This window comes from Aythya fuligula, chromosome 2, assembly GCF_009819795.1.
Source record: "Aythya fuligula isolate bAytFul2 chromosome 2, bAytFul2.pri, whole genome shotgun sequence".
NCBI lineage: Eukaryota > Metazoa > Chordata > Aves > Anseriformes > Anatidae > Aythya > Aythya fuligula.
This window is the reverse complement of record NC_045560.1, coordinates 65,671,505-65,692,358: the sequence shown is the minus strand read 5'-3', so window position 1 is coordinate 65,692,358 and position 20,854 is coordinate 65,671,505. Positions and strand designations below refer to the sequence as shown.

Here is a 20,854-nt window from a genome sequence, read left to right as displayed (position 1 = left end):
ACATATTGCTGAAATATTTTTTTTCCTTCCAAATCTCTTAATATAGGTCAGTACATCAGAATATGAAGACCATATACCATATATTTATCTTCTGTTCTTCTTAATTGATCAATACAAATTATCATAACGAATCCAAATAAGAGAACCAGTCTGCTCCACTTTATGCTCTGGCATAAAGTCTGGCATTAAGGTCTGGCCTTGATGAGAAAATCATTTTCTGTAATGCTTATTGAATCTGGCCATGAGGTTTGGTTTTTCAGGCCTGACATTGCTAGGAAAATAATTTGAGTTTGAGAATTTTGCTTGGGAAATGTGGAAACCATCAACATCAATTTACAAGATCTCTTACTATGTTAGAGATGTCAAAAGACACAGACAAAATAAAATGCTCTCACCTGCTGCAATACAGTGGATAAAAACTGCAGCTTTAAATGAAGATCAAAAGTCTTTTGTTTTTCCTCGACAGTGGAAAAGCAGTTAAACAAAAAGGCAGAAAAGTTATGTTAACATCTACAGAGGTTAATATCTATATAGGTTCAGACTTAGAAGTTTGGGATGAACAGCAAGGATAAAGAAACTATCAAATATAAAATACCATAAAGTTTAGATATTAGCTTTATTACCAAGGTATTTAAAACAAAGCAATACCTATTATAGTTTTGTTTGTAGGATTCAAAATAACCAATCTCATTAAGGCAGGTTTTGCAAATGATACATTGTTTTTCATAAAATGAAGCAGATGGGAAAAACTGATTTCCACCATGACAAAACAAAGCAGCACTAGCAACAGAAGGAAACTTTTACAGTGGTGTTAAGAAAATGAAAAGCTAGCCATCCCTTCAATTTTTGGATGCTGCATGTGTTTCCAGTTACAAAATGGTGTGTACCTCACTAGTGCCAGATACTTACATCTGAAGCACCTGGGTGAACTGAGATATCTTGTGCCAAATCACTTCCTATTGCTTGCTACTGTCCTTCACCTGGAGTTCACTGTCCCAAGATGAACAAACAAAATCCTTCACACTACCACTCTTCAGTGTCAAGTCAGTAGGTTTACCTTAACTTCCCCCTAACTTAAGTCTATTTAAACTCATGTGGTTTTGCCTCGAAGCAATGACACAACTACAGTTGCATTATAGGCTGTGCTGTGACAGGTATCACCTAAGTGAATAGTAGCATTTTCTTGAGTGTCTTCCAGCTATATCTGATAGAGCTCATCTGTCACTGCCACGTCTCTTGACTGCTTATAATCTTCATTGATTTTCTGGCTGTACCTGTAAAATGGCTTTTAGATTTTCTTGGTAAGTAAATAAGACTTTGGTAGTCAGACATCTGAATGAGATCCCCATTTCATGCATATTGGACAAAGCTGGCTTGGGCAAGCATGCACATAGATAAGTATCAAATTTGAAACTATGGGAATCCTGTTTACAAAAGTGCTGCAATCCCTGTGTGAAGCCAACTGAAATCTTACATATTCTTCACTCCTACAGGTAGATTCTTAAACACAGGCAGACAAGGTACAATTTGAAACAACGTAAAGTACCTGAGGACTTTCAAACAAAGCTGATGGATGTGATACACGTACAGTACATAGAAGATAATGTTTCCTCTGAACTACTAGCTTATCACCCTGTAGGATATACTAGGACATCTCAGGTGGCACAATTGCATTGAGCTCAGAAGGTGTCAGAGTTGGAGGAATGCAAATATCACCAACAACGATTTAAAACTTTTAAAATAAAAGCCATTAAAAATGCTCTTGAAGCAACTATGTTGCTTGAAACCAGACTCATATTCTGACAAAACAAACTCAGGATCAATTTAATTTTCCATAGTAAAGATCAATAAGTAATAGCAAGTATCTGGGAGAAATCTCTTGAATGGGATTTGTGTCAGCAAATCCCCAGCTCAAAACAGAACATATCTTTGACTGCTTCGTTGAACTGAGAATTTAAAACTTTAGATCCATAAACTAATATGAAGATTGACGTCTCATGCCTCTTTTAGAAGAAAAAAACAAAAAACACACCAAAACGCTGTTTCACATTGTTTTGCAAAAAGATCTTTACCGTCATTCAAAATCATGTTTGTAGGTTGGTTGCAGTTCATAAACTTTAACCATCATATTTTACAATGCTGCCTGTTTTCAGTTTTCAATTCCAGACTTTGGAATACTGCCCAGATAATTAACATCATAATAAAAGCCATCATCCACCAACATACATGATTTATTTTGAGAATCTTGCATGTAAATATGTGAAACAGCAAATATCTACTGAGATACTGAGAAGATACACAAGCATCTTCTGTCAGCCCAGGACAATGGCCTTGCATTATACTGCTCAGGTTTATTAGCATAGTAATAGCAATGTAGTAAAGCTAATATACTTATGCTATTAAATTTCTTGATCAGGTGAGCCACAGAGTTCTGTTTCTTTGGGAATTTTTACTCAATCATTTCCAAAGCTTTCAGGCATACAAAGCTGGATGGCAGTTAACCTGCCCAGACAAACCAACCAACCAAGACATCTAGCAGTTTGTCAGAAAGCTTTCAGTTCAGAGAGCTGCAAGATAACCACCACAAAAACTACTACATTATCTTCTATGAGGATGGTGTAGGCACTGGAGTAAACTATTCATGGAAACCCAGCCAGAAAAGGTGCAGTCTCTCTCTCGTTGTTATAGCACCACTGTTATAACATTGCAGCCACTTGTACTGTTATGCTGCAACAGCTCTGTGGTACACAGGAGGGATTCACCATGTGGTGCACTTCCAAAGCCAACAAGCAGCTTCAGACCTCTACCTAACAGGCAACCTGCCTGAAAGATAGAAAATGAGACTGCAGTTGAGTGAAACCTCTCACACTTGCAAGAACAAATGTTTCCTCCTGCCACAGCCTGCAATTCTTTGGAAAAAAACAGCACTTTTGCAGCTACATCAAGACCATGAGCATATTCTCCAGCAACCAAGTCCCATAAGTTCTCTTTCACTGAATCTCCCTCAGTGAGCCCTGGGCATTCCAGGCATAGCCACCAGCACACACCTCAGGGAGTTGGCTGTCTTTTCTGCTGTGGAAACATGCACTCACATCCACAGCTACCGGCTATTCCTCACGCTGGAGAGAGGTGACAGGCAGATTTTCTAGAAAATGTCAATCTCATCATACCGGTAGTTGAGAAGTGCTAATTCGCCTGGGAAGAAATGTAAGATGTACTCTCTCAAAACAAAGAACATGGGACTCTGGCACAAATACACATGAAGATGGTGCTTGTAGCTTATACTTAATCAAAAATAAAGCTTTATAAAACCTAAGATGAGCAAAATGTTTCCAGAAAGTGAAGGCATAAATATTGTATGGGAAGAATATTTATGCTGTTATTCATATGATCAACGAACTTGAAGGAGCAGGATCACTTGAAGGAGCACTTGGGGAGCAGGATCTCACTGCTATGTAACCAACTTACTCACAGGTTGCTGTTGAGAAAAGAATAGTTGTGTGCCTAGTCACGTAATAATGTCAACAGAACACAGGATTTAAACAAAAAGTTCCTAAGCCTTGGTTGTAAGATTTTATGAGCAGAAGTAAGTGCAGAAATAGATTAAAGGAAATTCCTCAAGCACACAGCAAGTTGCGAGCAGCAAATTAGTGCAACAAGGACAGAAACTGAACATTAGTACCAAAATTTAACTTCCTAATTTTTGTACCTTAAGAAAGAAGTACAAAATGAAAGCAACCAAAGCCAGAAGCCCAAGTGAGGTTTTAACAACTATTTCAGTGTTTATGCTACATGGGACAATTTGTAAAATTTGCAAGAGCGAGTCTGTTTTTTAAACAGTATCTCTATGTGTTGAGGGATGTTTTGAAACAGCAAAAATCCCATGGCTTGCTGTAGCTGAGCAAACCAAGCTACCAGGGCAACTATGAGAAGTTCCCATGACAGTGTTCCCACATCGCCCAATTGAGGAATTCAGAAAAATATTGTTACCAGTAGCTGGCTTCAAGGACAAGGTCTACGTGACTGCTAATCACCAGGGGGTTGTTTTCGTGCAGGTGGGGTTGTTTTCTTGTAGTTGTTTGTCTGAGTGGTTTTGGCCAATAATCTTGTGTGAGACACTATCCGCCCCTGTTAAGTTCACTATAAAAGTTAGGCTATTTGGGCAATAAGATGGAGCATGATCTGACTCTACTGATGTCTGTCGTGCTTTCGGCCATGCTTTCTGCAATATCTATGGCTTAGTATCCAATAAAGTAGTCACAGTGATAGACTGCATTCAAAATGCCACATTTATGTAGGCTCTGCTAAAATTGTTTTCTAGAATGTAATTCTGTGGTGTACCATGAAATACAGACCTGGCTTGTTCATCTTCATTAAAAAAATAGAAGGAAAGAGGAGAGAGCAAGAGCTAAATATACCCCATTTATTATGCTTGGCATTCTCAGGATTAGTATCATTAAGATACTGCTGAGAGGATTCAGATTTTTCTTTTTTCCTTAAGTGTTTGGTTAGTGTTTTAACGAGAAAAAAAAAGCAAAAGAAAAAAAAAAAAAAGCAAGGCACAAAAAATATGTAAATCACTGTGCTAGTCCAAGTTGCTTCACTAATAGAATAGTTGCACAACATGAACATGGTTTGTTCACACCTGAAATCTAGAGAGGCTGCAAGCTAACTCCAGCCTGCTCCAGCCTGAGCATTCAGGACACCATAGCCTTTCATTACACAGCTGGAAAAAGTGGGCTTTTCAGGAATCTGCAACCTCCTCAGAGACCACAAATTGCTTCTGTAGCATAATAAGCACAAAACATTATTTGTAAAGCAAGCCTGCTGTAGGCTTATATTTGGTTTAGAGAGCTGTGAATCTCCAGAACAACATTTTAGGCAACCATAGGCTTAGAAATGTTGAAGACGGTTGTGCTGAAGGTCTAGAAGGGTTTACATCTAAAGCATAATACTAATCGGTGTTAATACCCGCCTAAATCCTCAAATATCCCACATGACCTAAACAAATATCTCAAAGGAAACATTTTCAACCTTCTATCTCAAACAAGTTTTTAGTTATACAGTTCAAAAACTCGGCTTAAGGGGAGAACTGAGAACCCATAACTTCACACTGAAAACCCAATTTCAGCTAACTCCCCACTGAAGACTCAAGCTATGCCAATTCTTCCCATTGATAAAAGTCTTAATGTAATATATAGCCTATAGAAGCATCAGCTCAGTGCAACTACATGAGATGCCCACTTTCCACCGAAAACCACAAATATAGATTTTTAAAGGTGCAGACATGTAGAAGTCAGATCTTCATGACCAACAGGTATCCTATTTTCAGTGATTCAATGGAAGAGTTTTTTTTTTTTTATTATTCTTTTTTATTCTGTGGTCAGGTATATTGTAACAATATATTGTAACTGTTGGAGAGTGTCCAGAGGAGGGCTACGAAGATGGTGAAAGGCCTTGAGGGGAAGACGTACGAGGAACGGCTGAGGTCACTGGGCCTGTTCAGCCTGGAGAAGAGGAGGCTGAGGGGGGACCTCATCACAGTCTACAACTTCCTCGCAAGGGGTTGTCAAGAGGCAGGAGACCTTTTCTCCATTAACACTAGTGACAGGACCCGCGGGAACGGGGTTAAGCTGAGGCAGGGGAAATTTAGGCTGGACGTCAGGAGGGGGTTCTTCACAGAGAGGGTGGTTGCACACTAGAACAGGCTCCCCAGGGAAGTGGTCACTGCACCGAGCCTGTCTGAATTTAAGAAAAGATTGGACTGTGAACTTAGGCACATAGTCTGAACTTTTGGGTAGACCTGTGCGGTGTCAAGAGTTGGACTTGATGATCCTTAAGGGTCCCTTCCAACTCAGGATATTCTATGATTCTATGATTCTATGAAAAAATTCTTTGTGATTTAAAGTTGCTAATGTGTTCCAGTATAAAGCCAGAGAATAGAAAACTAACAGCTAACAAAGACAATCAGCACTGCTAAAATATAAGCAGGATGGCTAAAATACAAGCAGGATAGCTAAAATACAGTATTTAATCTGTGTTCAGGAGCTCAAAGCAGACTGTGGGCAAATGAGCTCTCCTTATAATTGCTCAGAATTAGAACTTCTGTAAACTTAATTTGAAACTCAATGCCCCTATCAGAAGTCTGTGTCTCTGTCTGAGAATGTTAAATGCCAGTCTGAAAGATCAATTCCCTACACATGTATTCTTCAGAAATTGGGCTTTTTAAATAGACAGCATACTGGGACATTTGGCTTTTTGAGGCATCTAAAATTACTGGTTCCCTGAAGTTTTCTATGCTTGTCTCCATTGAGATATGTCATACACTCATTTTAAAGGTATTGCATGTTTATATATGATTTTACTTTTGGTTAGTTCTGAAGTGGTCAGGCAAATGTACCAGATGATATTTGAAGGTTCCTTCCAACTGACCGATTCAATTTGATTTGATTCGATTTGATTCTATTCTGTTCTGTTCTTCTGTTCTCTATTCTGTTCTGTTCTGTTCTACTCTACTCTACTCTATCCTAATGAATTTAGGTATGTCTTCATATTTTAGGTTACCATAGCCACACCTGGTATTATACACCATCACCTTCTTCAGTATTTTATTGTAAGATGCTGGACAGCCACCTTCCCAAAGAGAAGGCACACATCAGAAGATTTAAATCACCTTTAAAGACAACTGTCAGGGCTAAGAACAAAAGCAGGCTGTTTGTTTCTCTACATCCAAAGCAATTTCTGCTATCAATTCCTCTAAAGCCATGAATAGTACTGGGATATTTTGGTTTCTTCATTATAGACAAGAAGAATATATACTGCAATTAGGAATGACTAAGACTTTTTTTTTTCTTTTCCAACCAAAACCAATAAAGAATTAAAAACTCCAGGCATTCACTTTTTTTGCTGAACATAGTGTGCCTTTTCTTTTTTAAACTTAAGGAAACTATATTAAGAAAAAATATATTAAGCTTTGCATTATTTCAAATGTTGAATTTATATAAAATTAGAGGAGGAAAAGCAACTAATATTACTTTGTAGATGCATGCGGATGAATAAATACACCACAAAACACAGACAATGGACAAGGAATAAATTTAGATTTTGCATGTCTTGCTCAATTCATTTTAGATCATGAATCTGAGTGGACTTCAGCCAATCTCCTCCTGACACCTTTTTCTTGGTATTTTTCTTAACAAATACCTGGAGGTCTGGCTATAGGATGTGAAAATCTCATCTGTGTAACATAAGTGCTTATCCCTAATACTGTCACCAGAGGCAAAAGTTTCCAAAGACCTGCAGAGCGAGTGCCAATTTACTCAGTTTAGCCATTTCTTTTGTTCCTGACAATTACATAACTGGGGAACTTCATCATGTTGTTTTAAGGCAAAAATCTACTGCTTGCATTCAGAGAAATGGAAAACACAGCTGAAGACTTTAGGCCAAACAATGAAGATGGAACAGCAGCTACCTTGAGTGTATGGTAGGTAAGAATATACACAAGCATAGGTTTGAGGCAGTCCATAGGAGCAAAGGGCTTGAAGCCACATCCACAGACTGTCTTAGGTGAAGGCACTCTCCATCCTTCCTACTGAAAATGGGACATTAACCTTGGGCAAGAAAGTCATTTGTGTTTCAAACCTTGCTCCCAAAAGGGGCTTTTATTTCATTCAGAGATGGTCAACATGTCCACACAAGAAGCCCGGTGCTGCCTCTTGCTAGTCAAGCACTCTTATGCCTCAGATCTACTTAGGCTTGTTCTTGTCTGCTGTGTGTACACCACTCAACTCTTGGGGTCTCAACTGCAAAGCTCAGCTTTGAACAAGAGTTGGACAGCTTTCTAAAGGAAATCTATTCATTTGAAAGGTAAAGTATTTTATTCAAATGATATAAAGAACTAATACACCAGGATGTGGAAGCAGGATTAGCTGGCCCAGATGTATTACAGAGACACTGTCCAAGCATGTAAGAATGGTAAGAATGGTGCCAAAAAAGTCAAAAGCCACCTGTAGTTGAATCTGGTGAGGAACACAAAGGGCAAGAAGAATGGCTTCTGCAGATAAACCACCAGCAAAAGGCAGATAAGGGAAAATTGACCCATTACTGCAGAGACCTGGTGAAGCAGGACAAGGAAAAGACTATGCTATTCAGTGTCACCTTCATCTCAGTTTATACGTAAGATTTGCTCTCAGGAATTCCAGGCCACTGAAACCCATGAGAAAGTCTGGGGCAATTAAAACTAACCCTCAGTAGAGGAAGAACAGGCTAGCAAACATTTTAATGAATGGGACATGTGCATGTCCTTGGGACCTGATAGGGATGCACTCTCAAGAGCTGTGGAAACTGGTCCCTGTTTAAGTGAGACCACTTTTTTTAACTTAAGATTTTAAAGATTGTGGCAATCTGGGGATGGTTCCTGAGAGCTGATTTAGGAGCAAATACTCCTTGAAGCCATTTCCAAACATAAGAAAGATGAGAAGGTGACTTATGAAAGGGACATCATGCCTAGTCAACCTGATAGCTTTCTATAATGAAATGACTACTTCACTGGACATGGGGAGAGCACTGAATGTTGTTTATTTTGTCTTTAATGAGTCTTTCAAAGCTGTCTTCCATAACATCTGCATAGATGAATTGAGCAAGTAGGGACTGAATATGTAGACAGTGAGGTGGGTTAAAATTTCCTGAACTGGTGGTCTGAAAGTGTTATCAGAGGCTTGAAGTCCAGTTGGAGATCAGTCACTAGTGATGTATCCCAGCGGCTAGTACTATTTAACATCATCATTTTTGGAAGCAATGAGACAGAGTATATCCTAAACTGAGAATAGTGGTTCATACCTGAGATGGTTTTGTTCCCATGCAGAGGGACCTCGACAGGCTAGAGAAATGGGCTGATAGGAATCTCATAAAGTTCAACAAAAAGAAATGCAAAGTTCTGCACATGGGGAGGAATTATCCCAGTACATGCCAGAGACTATCTGGCTGGGAAACAGCTTGGCAGAAAAAGAAACAGGGTTCCTGGTGGACACCAGGTTGAATGTGCCCCTGTAGAAAAGAAGGCCACCAGCATCCAACAGACCAGGTGAAGAGATCATTTCCTTCTATATAAAACACATTAAATTTAGCTCATCTTTGGTTTACAAAGACAGACCAGCAATATCAAATTATTCAGAAATACATAGGCTAGCTAAGTATGACATGATACAATTAAAGTCTAGAACTAAAGACTTAATAGGACTTTCTGAAATTCTCCTCTATGGTGAAATGAGCACAAAAAATGGCTGAATACCACATTCCAGTACACTATATGATATGAAGAGAAATTCAGAAGCAGTAAAGGAAGAGAGCAAGTGTTAGGTGGAGTGACACTTTAAGTCAGACATCTTACTGTAGGGTGAAATGGTGTGAATGGAAGATCTCATTCATTATCACAACTGACACTGGATTACTGTTTCATCAGAATACATTACTACTGGCAGAAACCTATTAGCTGACAATGTAACAGGGCCATAAAGTTTTAGGGAAGCACAAAATATTCCAACAGAGAAGCAAAAGAAGAATCTATGATATCACAGAATCACAAAATCATCTAGGTTGGAAGAGACCTCAAGATCATAGAGTCCAAACTCTGACCTAACACTAACAAGTCCTCCACTAAACCATATCACTAAGTGCTACATCTAAACGTCTTTTAAAGACCTCCAGGGATGGTGACTCCACCACTTCCCTGGGCAGCCCATTCCAATGCCTAATAACCCTTTCAGTAAAGAATTTCTTCCTAACATCCGACCTAAAACTCCCCTGGCACAACTTTAGCCCATTCTCCCTCATCCTGTCACCAGGCACGTGGGAGAATAGACCAATCCCCACCTTGCTACAGCCTCCTTTAAGGTACCTATGGAGAGCGATAAGGTCGCCGCTGAGCCTTCTCTTTTCCAGTCTGAACAATTCCAGTTCCCTCAACCGTTCCTCATAAGGCTTGTTCTCCAGACCCCTCACCAGCTTCGTCGCCCTTCTCTGGACTCGCTCGAGCACCTCCATGTCCTTCTTGTAGTGAGGGGTCCAAATCTGAACACAGTACTCGAGGTGCGGCCTTACCAGAGCCGAGTACAAGGGGACAATCACTTCCCTAGCCCTGCTGGTCACACTGTTTCTTATACAAGCCAGGATGCTGTTGGCCTTCTTGGCCACCTGAGCAAACTGCTGGCTCACATTCAGCCGACTATCAACCAATACTCCCAGGTCCTTCTCCACCTGGCAGCTTTCCAACCACTCATCTCCCAGCCTGTAGTTCTGCTTGGGGTTGTTGTGCCCCAGGTGCAGGACCTGGCACTTGGCCTTGTTGAACTTCATACAGTTGGCCTGAGCCCATCAGTCCAGCCTATCCAGATCGTCCTGCAGAGCCTTCCTACCCTCGAGCAGATCAACACACGCACCTAACTTGGTATCATCTGCAAACTTACTGAGGGTGCACTCGATCTCCGCATCCAGATCATCAAGAAAGATATTAAGGAGGACTGGCCCCAGTACTGAGCCCTGGGGGACGCCACTAGTGACCGGCCTCCAGCTGGATTTGACTCCATTCACCACAACTCTTTGGGCCCAGCTATACAGCCAGTTTTTAGCCCAACGAAGCATATGCCAGTCCAAGCCAAGAGCAGCCACTTTCTTGAGGAGAATGCTGTGGGGAACAGTGTCAAAGGCCTTACTGAAGTCAAGGTAGACCACATCCTCAGCGTTTCCCTCATTCACCCAGCATGTCACTTTGTCATAGAAGGAGATCAGGTTCGTCAAGCAGGACCTGCCTTTCATAAACCCATGCTGTCTGGGCCTGATTGCCTGGTTGTCCTGCAAGTGCTGCGTGATGACACTCAAGATATCTGCTCCATGAGCTTCCCTGGGTCTACCCTCCAGCCCTTCTTGTAGATGGGCATCAAGTTTGCTATCTGCCAGTAAACCGGGACCTCCCCTGATAGCCAGGTCTGCTGATAAAATGATGGAAAGCGGCTTGGCTAGCTCCTCCGCCAGTTCTCTTAGTATCCTTGGGTGGATCCCATCCAGCCTCATCGACTTTTGTACATCCAAGTGCTGTAGCAGGTCGCCAACCATTTCCTAGTGGGTTATGAGGGCCACTACATTCTGCTCCCCATACCCTTCTACCAGCTTGGGGTGCTGGGTAACCACAGAACAACTACTCTTGCTGCTAAAGACTGAGGCAAAGAAGGCATTAAGCACCTCTGCCTTTTCCTCATCTCTCGTCACCAAGTTTCCCTCTGCATCCAGTAAAGGATGGAGATTCTCCTTAGTCCTCTTTTTTGTGTTGATGTATTTATAAAAACATTTTCTGTTATCTTTAACAGCAGTAGCCAGTTTGAGCTCCAGATTAGCTTTGGCCTTTCTAATTTTGTCCCTGCACAGCCTCGCAACATCCTTATAGTCTTCCTGAGTGGCCCATCCTCTTTTCCAAAGATTATAAACCCTCTTTTTTTCTCCTAAGCTCAAGCCAAACTCTCTGTTCAGCCAGGCTGGTCTTATTCTGTGCTGGCTCATCTTTAGGCACGTCAGGACAGACAGCTCCTGAGCCATTAAGATTTCCTTCTTGAAGAGTGCCCAGTCTTCCTGGACTCCTCTGCCCTTCAGAACCACCTCCCAAGCGACTCTATCAACCAGTGTCCTGAACAACTCAAAGCCAGCCCTCCGGAAGTCCAAGACAGCAGTTTTACTGGTCCCCTTCTTGACTTTGCCAAGAATGGAGAACTCTACAATTTTGTGGTCACTCTGTCCAAGACAGCTCCCGACCACCACATCTCCTACCAGTCCTTCCCTGTTTGTGAACAGAAGGTCTAGCAGGGCATCTCCCCTGGTAGGCTCACTAACTAGCTGAGTCAGGAATTTATCTTCCATGCTTTCCAGAAACCTCCTATACTGTTTTCTCTGGGCTGTGTTGTGCTTCCAGGATATATCTGGGAAGTTGAAGTCCCCCTCGAGAACAAGTGCTGACGATTTCACGAATTGTGCCAGCTGCCTGTAGAATTCCTCATCAGTCTCCTCATCCTGGTTTGGCGGTGTATTACAGACCCCCAACCAGGATGCTTGCTTTGTCAGCCTTCCCGCTGATCCTAACCCGTAGGGAATCAACCTTATCATTCCCAGTCTCGAGTTCCACAACATCAAAACACTCTAATATAGAGAGCCACACCACCACCCCTTCCATGCTGCCTGTCCCTTCTGAAGAGCCTATAGCCAGACATTGCAGCACTGCAGTCATGGGAGTGGTCCCACCATGTTTCCATGATGGCAACCAAGTCATAGCCTGCCTGCTGCACGATGGCTTCCAGCTCCTCTTGTTTGTTACCCATGCTGCGTGCATTAGTGCATTCAGCTGGACCATTGCCTTCTCTCCCAGCCTTGCCATTGTTCTCCCTGGCACACCTCCAACAAGCCTTATTTCAGCCCTGTCCCCCTCCTTACCTAGTTTAAAGCCCTCTCAATGAGCCCTGCCAGCTCCTGGGCAGGATCCATTTTCCCCTTAGAGATAGGTGGGACCCGTCTGCAGCCATCAGGCCAGGTGCCGAGTAAAGTGCCTCATGGTCAAAAAAAACCAAAATTTCTGTGTTGGCACCAGCCTCTGAGACACATGTTTATCAGGTGGGCTCTTCGTGTCCTCTCGGTACCCCTCCCTGCCACTGTACGGATGGACGAAAACAGCATCAGAATGACCTAAAAATACTAAAAACAGGGGAGCAAATAAAAAACAATAACAAAAACAAAAACAAAAATCTTAAACCTTGCTTGCTGATTAGTAAGGAGAAAAAAAGGAGATCTGAACATGCCTTTAAATAAAAATATACAAGTACATTCACAGTTAGTATAAACAGACATAGTTTCTTTAGTATCAATCAGTTAACATGTTTATTACAGAAACTAAGTTCACTGCTTTACAGTTAATGCTGTAGGCTCAAAGGAAGAAGCCCACACCTTAATTGAAGTTTTACTTGCACAAGTATTGCAGGCTCAGACCCAGTTTAAAGGACCTACTTTGTTTTAATCAGCTATGTTTTATTCTCTAACCACAAGCAACTATTTCTGGATTCTGACTTTTACAGTATTGAGCTCACTCCCCTATAATGACCACTTACCTTCTTTAACTCTTCCTGGATACTTTTGTCATTTTCTTCTGAGGACAAACTCTCCTTTTGGTTTTCGGGATCTGTTCTAGGTTCAGACTCTTGTTCTTCACCAGAAGATGTTTCCTTGTCACTCATTTTAGCTTCAAGCTGAAATAACCTGGTTTTAAGCTCCTCGTCCATAAGGTCAGGCTTGATACTACAATGCTGATCCTCACTGCTTATATCTGTTTCTGATAAATCATCTAAATCCTACAAAGAAATTGGAAGAACAGTAATAATTACTGTATAGGTACAGCAGGAAAACAAGCAGCTTCCTAGAAAAGGGTAGATAAGATCACTGAAGAGAAGCTGGAAAGAAAGCAAAGTGTGCTGATAAGAAGTTACCACATCTTTATAGAAGAAGGCCAGTAAACCCACACCTGTTGGATAATATTTATCATTCCTGGCTACTTTTATATTATATAGAAAGGAACTATCGAAATCATTACGTATCTGTGTGCAGCTAACAAAACAAAAGCATAAATGGCGATTCTTGTTCTCAGTACTGCATTTCCATCACTCTCAGTTATGGTGCATATAAAGAAACTGAAGTGTGGGAATGAAATCACTTATCCATGACAACCTGACAGTTGTGTCCACTTTCCAGCTGAAAGCTGTGCTTAAATTCCCTGCCAGCTGGTCTTGAGCATTATCCTTATTTTCTTATGATTACTAGAAACAAGTTTTTAAAAAATCTTTCCTTTTTTAAGTGACAGATTTTCAGCTTTCCCAGTGAACATTTACATAGGTGGATCCACTACAGCTACAATTATTCTCCAAACACCAGCCTCCTTAGAACAAGTTCAATCTCCAGGAACACCTTCTTTTCTTACTTTTGGATCCTTAAAGGTGGGAAGTACTCAGATGCTTGGTTAAATATGGTTGGTGCTACAGATTTGACCATGACGAGTCCTTTACTTTGCAGGCCGAATAGAAGAAAAACAAAATCCTTTTACAAGTCTGTCTGGCCTGTTGCCTGCCCAATATTTAATGATGTGGAAAAGTTTTTTTTTTTTTTTTTTTTTCCTTGCAGGAAATCTAAAAGTGCCTGATGACTATATCAAAAACTAATGTCTGGATATGTACCAACTAATTTTCTGGATCTGTGCTGTCTGATTAGGACACAGTTTCCCACTACAGTTCATGGAGGGAGAGAGCATCTCCCAGAACTACATAGCCTATAACATTAACTGCTTTCTGGAAATGCTATTCTTCCTCTGCTGACTGCTAAGAGAGAGCTCAGAATAACTGGACACTTTGTTCAGTGCTTCAACCAAGTGCATAAAGTAAGGTGGAATGGGATGGGTTTCAGAAGTGACAAATTCTTTGACACAGAGTGCAATCATGACAAAAACACCCAGGAGGAGGCTGTAAAGAATGCAGCCTAGGACCCAGAAGTGGCAGGCACATTGCAGCAGGTCTAAGATGGTGATTTGAAGCAATTCTAGGATAAGAAATTATTCCTATTTGCCAGGAAATTATTCCTATTTGTCTTACGCTCTCCTACTGTGACAGGACCAGATTTGTCTGGAGAGACTAAAAGCTATGTTTTCTTTATCATTCATTCGGAAACACATAAACAGGAGATCTGCTTTGCACAGCTACTCTCTCTGCAGGCTCAGCAGTCATAGTTATGGACAGTACAATTACCTCCAATTCTCACAGGAAATGTTAACTGACAACTTCCTCAGAAACTCTACCTGCTCAAGTGTTCTTAATGGATCGACACGTCATGTTTGTAGTGTCAGCATTCATCTCTCACACAGTAAACTATCCTGTATTGTTTAGAACTTTCACAGATTTCTGGACTATTTTTTTCTGCAGTTATCTGTAAATCAATTACACAACTAGATTATAGCTTTATAGCTCACTTTCAAAATGTGGAAGGCCCTTTTAGAAAATCAGGATTTGAAAATACATGGCAAGCCATTTTAAAAGGGGAACCACAGGCTCATGTCATCATTTATTTTTTTCCTGTACAATCAGCTTTTGCTGAGTAAAAGGCCTTTTCTTTCAAATGAACTTCCAAACTGCTTTGAGTAAGATCAAGAACAAGATTTCAAATCAGTGAGTTTCCACTTTGGTTTTATAATATGTTATGATATACTTCTACTACGTGACTGGTATATTTTCAACATTTTAGTAAAAAAAAAATAGGATCAATATATTTTTTTTTTCAGATATATCTTGCATTTCACACAACAATTCATTACACTCCCCTCCAACAATTTGGTAATGAAACATACATGTTTCTAAATTACAATAATATCTGAAAGTTGTTGCTGAATCCATATATCCATCAATTTGGAGAAAAACAATCATAACTTAGAGACTTTACAGGATAGAAAGCACAGCTAAATGGTGCACTTGTATTTTAGGAGAGAATACAGTTTAGTGGAGATATATTGTATTAAAGTTGAGATATGTATTATTAGTTATCTGGTCTCAGCTTATTACTAGAATCCCCTTTTATTTAAATGAGGTACTTGCATTTATTTAATAGGTACCTCCAAAGACCTACTCTCCCATCTACCAAGTCATGTGGTTTAGGATTATGAGATTTGCTAGTGAGTTCTAACAGCTCAGCACCATGAATGTGGGCTTCCTCTAGCAATGTCTAGACAGAAAGAGTTCACCTTGGGGCTGAGTCTGCAAGGGAGAGAAAACAAAACTAAACAAACAAACACCATCATTCAATGCAGACATTTGAGCAGATCAAACTTGCAAAAACAAAAGTTTAATAATCTTGTTTAAATAAGCTGGGTACTAGCAGAGCAGTGAGGAAGGCTGTCAGTCTAGAGATGTAGGTTTTCTTATATTTCTACCTCATTGCTGTACCATGCAAGAAGTGCACAGTTCCTCTAGGGGCCTGAAAAAAATGCTTGTCTCCCAGATCACACATGGCAGCACCTGTTAGGTCGATCGTTACTGCCTCTACCCAAAGTTCAGCAAAATCACTTGGAGTCTACCAGCTGGCCTGATGGGGTGAAGGCCTGATGGGACAATATTGCTAAGCTGTGAGGCTTCAGCAGGATGTAAAATCAAAAACATAATTTCCTAGGCAAGGGGAGCTCATATGCTGCTGAAAGAATTGTCCTTCACCCTGTTGTAACAAGTCATGAAGGCTGGGCAAAAGGCTCTGTGTGCTACAGATGATGTAGGAGAGAGACTGGACCATACTGGAGACAGGGGGAAGGAAGACAGGAAGGCAGACAGGAAAGCAGGGATTCTTCTTTGGGCATCAACAGGTGACACTGTCACTGATACGTTCCAGTTCTAGCTTGTGTTTTAACATATGTAAAGGAATGTTCCTAATTCATTAGAAGGGAAATAGCTTTTTGCTACTTTTTTTTTTTTTTTTTTCTCTACATTTTTATGATGATATATTTTCACGATACATTTTTGCTACATTTTCACAAGTGAAAGTCACGAGCTACCTTGTCATCCCTGGGTTTGTTCTGTGTTAGCTAAATGTGTGTTACTGAATACACATCTTTTCTTGGGGGAGGGAGGTGGGAAAGGAGGGGGGGGAGATGAACTTACCTTGAAGGTATTTATTTTATTACAGCTGGATTCAGATATGTCTTATTATTCATCTTTCTGCTTGTAGTAGTTACATTTGCAAGAATTATTAGTTCCTGCTTACATGCAGAGGTAATGATATCCTATAATGCTATACTTTGCTGTTTTAGTTATGGGTAGGCTGCTTGGCTTGTGTGTTGAGATTTTCAGGTGGTGGCAATGAACTGTTTGTGATGAGATGAATTAACAGATTAAAAAAATGCATTAAAAGCTGTGACAATAAATAAAAATAACAAATACATTGAAATTAATTTTTATTTATTTAATAGATGCTATCTTAAACTTCCTGTTTCTTTACCGGTCACACTTTTGCTCTATTTAAGATTAACAACATCCTTGTGTTTGTAGAAATCATTGTGTAAGTTCCCATTTGCATCTATCAGAAGCAAATAACACTAACACCTGAAAACAAGAATAAAGGGACACTAGTTTATCTGGAAAGAGCTTCAGTGAGGACATGGCAGACTGACACAGCCACAAAAGTCACTAAAAGTAAATCAAATGTTTCTAATGCAAGCCTAAATCCTTCAGGAGGCAATGAGATATGAAATACACCTTTTCTAATGCACACTGGACAAATCCTTGTGTACAAATGGCTGATAACTCAATGTAATCTTAGTGAACTCAAAGCCTCAAAATAGCCAAGTAAGCAAAGTACTGGCTAGTTTACTCTAGACACAAGTCTCTGCTACATCATGGACAGAAAGCTCCAAACTGAAACAGGAAACAGAGATTAGAAACTTCAGTTTTTAGAAGATGACACAAATTGTGAGGTTTGCAGGCAGTTTCTCAGTGAGTCAGTGTAATTTCAGGACAGCTATTTTCAATAAATAAATACAAAGCGCCATCCCGTGGGGACTGGCAGTCCAGCAGCGCTCACCCCTTACCTGGCTGCAGGGCAGCAGGGGCAAGACAGCTGTAATTAACAAGTAGAGTCTTCTGATAAAAGAAGCTAACTCATAACGAGGACACTTTCACTGGAAGCAATTAAGTGACTCCACTTTCCATCAGATATATAAAAATTACAGCTACAATAAGCAGCATATCCTGCTTTCGAAAATATAATGAAAGCCAATAAAACAACAATAGTAATGATGAAAGCAGACAGAGATTGATGGTTTGAGTGGCTATTTCTTGTAAAAAATGACAGTTTGGAAAATAATTATCATTAAAATCAGAGAAGGTAGTCTTAAGGTTGCACATCTCAATTTATGTTCCCCAGGAATTTGTTTCCTGTGCTACATAAGCAATCAGAAACTTGCTACTGTAGGATTTTGTTTTTATTAGGACATTTTTAATGTCCTGCTCTACCTGCTTCATGATGGTGTTTACAGCCTATCTACAGAAAACCCTCTAAATCAGGTTGCTCTTTTACCTATCAAAAAGCGGCAAATCGTCTCCCCTAACTCAGCACATCTTGATATCTGTTTTCAGGTTTTCCTTTTTAAGACACTGCAGACTTCAGACTATAAATTTTCTGTCATACATAAAGTCAACATTCTTGTTTTGAGTCTGAAACACATCTTAAGACATGCCACAGCATTTTTCTAATCTAGGTACTAAATCTAGATTAAATCTATCTATCTATATATATACATACATTTTAATAGAAATTCAGTTATGAGCTATGAAATGATTGTGATTGTTCCAGAATGTTACTGCTAACATCTCTCCAGATTTGGAGCAGGGAGAGAGGAAAGGGCCCACTTTCATTTTAGCGTGTCTCAGGGAGCCACAATCACAAAATCAATCTTCACTATTTGAAAAAATATAAAAGAAAACCCAATGTTTAGATGGCTAAACTGAAATCTACAATGCTGATGAAAACATAGTGGTTAAGAAGTTATCCCGTTATTATTATAATGCAGTAAAGTAAGGAAAAAATAAGTTTCTTCACTGTCATTTACATATGATCAGCTGTTCATTGTCTGATGTCTTGATGCAACATGGTTTAGGAGAGCATTTTGTGTGGTTTCAGTAAATTCTTACTAATCTCAGCATGTGAAAATCTACAATGGGCTTAACGTCACACAATGAAGCTTCCTTAAATTTACAGTCTGCAGTTTACCACATGTATGATATCACTTTGTGCAAACTGTTCACATGTAGGGCTCTCTCTGCTTCAGTCTACATTTTACCTAGATTAATACATTACTTTGGGGACTACACAAGATCCTGACATCTCTTTAATCTCGTTTTTTCTAAGCAATACAAATTATGCCTGGTTAATTTAGAATCATACCTCAAATCACATTCCTTATGGTCTTAATCATTTTAATTGCTTCCTAGAATTTCTCACCTAGCAATATCCTTGCTATAAATTGTACTGACCAGTCCATTCCTGCTTCGACCAGTGCTTTCCCTACCAGGGGCTGGAGGAACAGATGGCTGCTGGCAGGCACCAAGTGTCACATCAGCCACCGGGGTCTGTGTGTGCGTCTAAACACAAATGAAATGCATGCACACCCACCCATATTATTATACATAAACTTCCTAATGAGAATTTAATTGCTCTGAAAACATGGAACCAGAGTGACACCGCCTGCTCCACTGTGGCTGAGGGAGCAGGAGAGCAGGAACAGTATCTTTTTGACTAAGGTAAAAAGGAGAATGGCTCAGAATCCCAAGCCTTGCATTTTGAGCACAACAGAGAGGTCTGAGCAGCACTGAAGATACAAAGTAACTCACAAGAGAGTTGGAAAGAACTATCACTTTCTGCACCAGCTTGCTCTTTGAAATATACACTGATCTGCTAAAGGGTGCAGGCACAGCCTGGAAGCACCCTGCCTCTCTATTCTCTCCTGGAGGGGACCTAACCTGTTGTAGGCTTATGTGGAAAGGGGTTTGGTTCCGGGGGCCTGCAGGGATGCTCTCTGTGAGCAGAGCCCAGCAGCTTCCCCATGTCAGATCAGAGCCAGCTCCAGCCGGCTCTGAAAGCAACCCACCGCTGGCCAGAGCTGAGCCAGGAAGTGATGTTCGTTGGGCCTCTGGGAGAGCAAACTTAAGAAAGGGGAAAAAAACTGCTGCACAATAGTATCTAGGAGAGAGGAGTGAGAAAACATGAGCGAAACAATTCAACAGACCCCAAGGTTAGTGCAGAAGGAAGGCAGGAGGTGCTCTAGGCACAGAGCAGAAGTTCCCCTGTGGCTTTTTTCCCCCCCATTATTTTATTTTATTTTATTTTATTTTATTTTATTTTATTTTATTTTATTTTATTTTATTTTATTTTATTTTATTTTATTTTATTTTATTTTATTTTATTTTATTTTATTTTATATTTTAGTTATTTTGCTAGAAGTTTGCTTCTAGTTCTCACTGCTCTAGTCGGTTAGTGATAGGCAATGAATTACACTAATCTCCCTATGTTGAGTCTGCTTTGCCCATGACAATAATTGTTGAGCAATCTCCCTGTCTTTATCTCAACCCCTGAGCCCTTTCCATTGTATTTTTTCCCCCTCTTTCTCTGAAGAGGGGGAGTGAGAGAGGAATTGTGGTAGAGTTCAGCTGCCCAACAGGGTGAAACCACCACACCTGTGAGCAATGCTCATCTGTACTCTGCAGAGCAGTAGTATGTAGAAAGCTGCAATATGAATATAAGCACACACATACAGAACATACATAAATATACAAAGCCAGAAATGGAAATACATTTCTGTGTACAAAACATGGTCTTTGTACAATCCCAGAAAAGTTCTGTTACTCTGTCTGATGTTCTAAGAAGTCTTTAATGGCCACTGATTTGTTGTTGGAGCACAGTATCGTATCTAAGTCCCCCTCAACAGCAGTAGATCATAAATGTATGAGGACATGACTATAAATGAGTCAGTATAGAACACCCACACCTGTCTCCTAAAAGCAGAAGGAATAGATACAGAATTAACTATAGTTTACCCAGCATTAAAAACCTGCTTGAATCCTGTAACCCTAACCTTGACTTATGATCAACTGTGCTGATGTTTTTCAATGGGAGATATAGGCTAGTAGCACAAGCAAAGAGTAACAATTCCAGATATTCTACAATTGCTTAGACAACTTTAAAGATTGGATCGGGTTGCTTGTAGTCAGAGGCATAGGGAGAAGACAACATTTAGCTCCTTGCTTCA

The 20,854-nt window shown here is 40.3% G+C and overlaps 1 protein-coding gene across 6 annotated transcripts in view; it reads right to left on the bottom strand.

Annotated features, from left to right (window-relative positions):
- The window catches only part of MYRIP (myosin VIIA and Rab interacting protein), a 225,104-nt gene that overhangs the window by 16,404 nt on the left and 187,846 nt on the right, over positions 1 to 20,854 (bottom strand). For 4 of the 6 annotated variants that reach the window (XM_032181842.1, XM_032181841.1, XM_032181843.1 and 1 more), the window contains exon 11: positions 13,140 to 13,379. The exons of 1 other annotated variant lie outside the window; for it this stretch is intronic. In XM_032181842.1, the coding sequence (XP_032037733.1) occupies positions 13,140 to 13,379 (240 nt within the window). Of the gene's footprint in view, positions 1 to 395; positions 459 to 13,139; positions 13,380 to 20,854 lie in introns of all 6 variants that reach the window. One more of the 6 variants, XM_032181846.1, reaches the window with a different exon arrangement.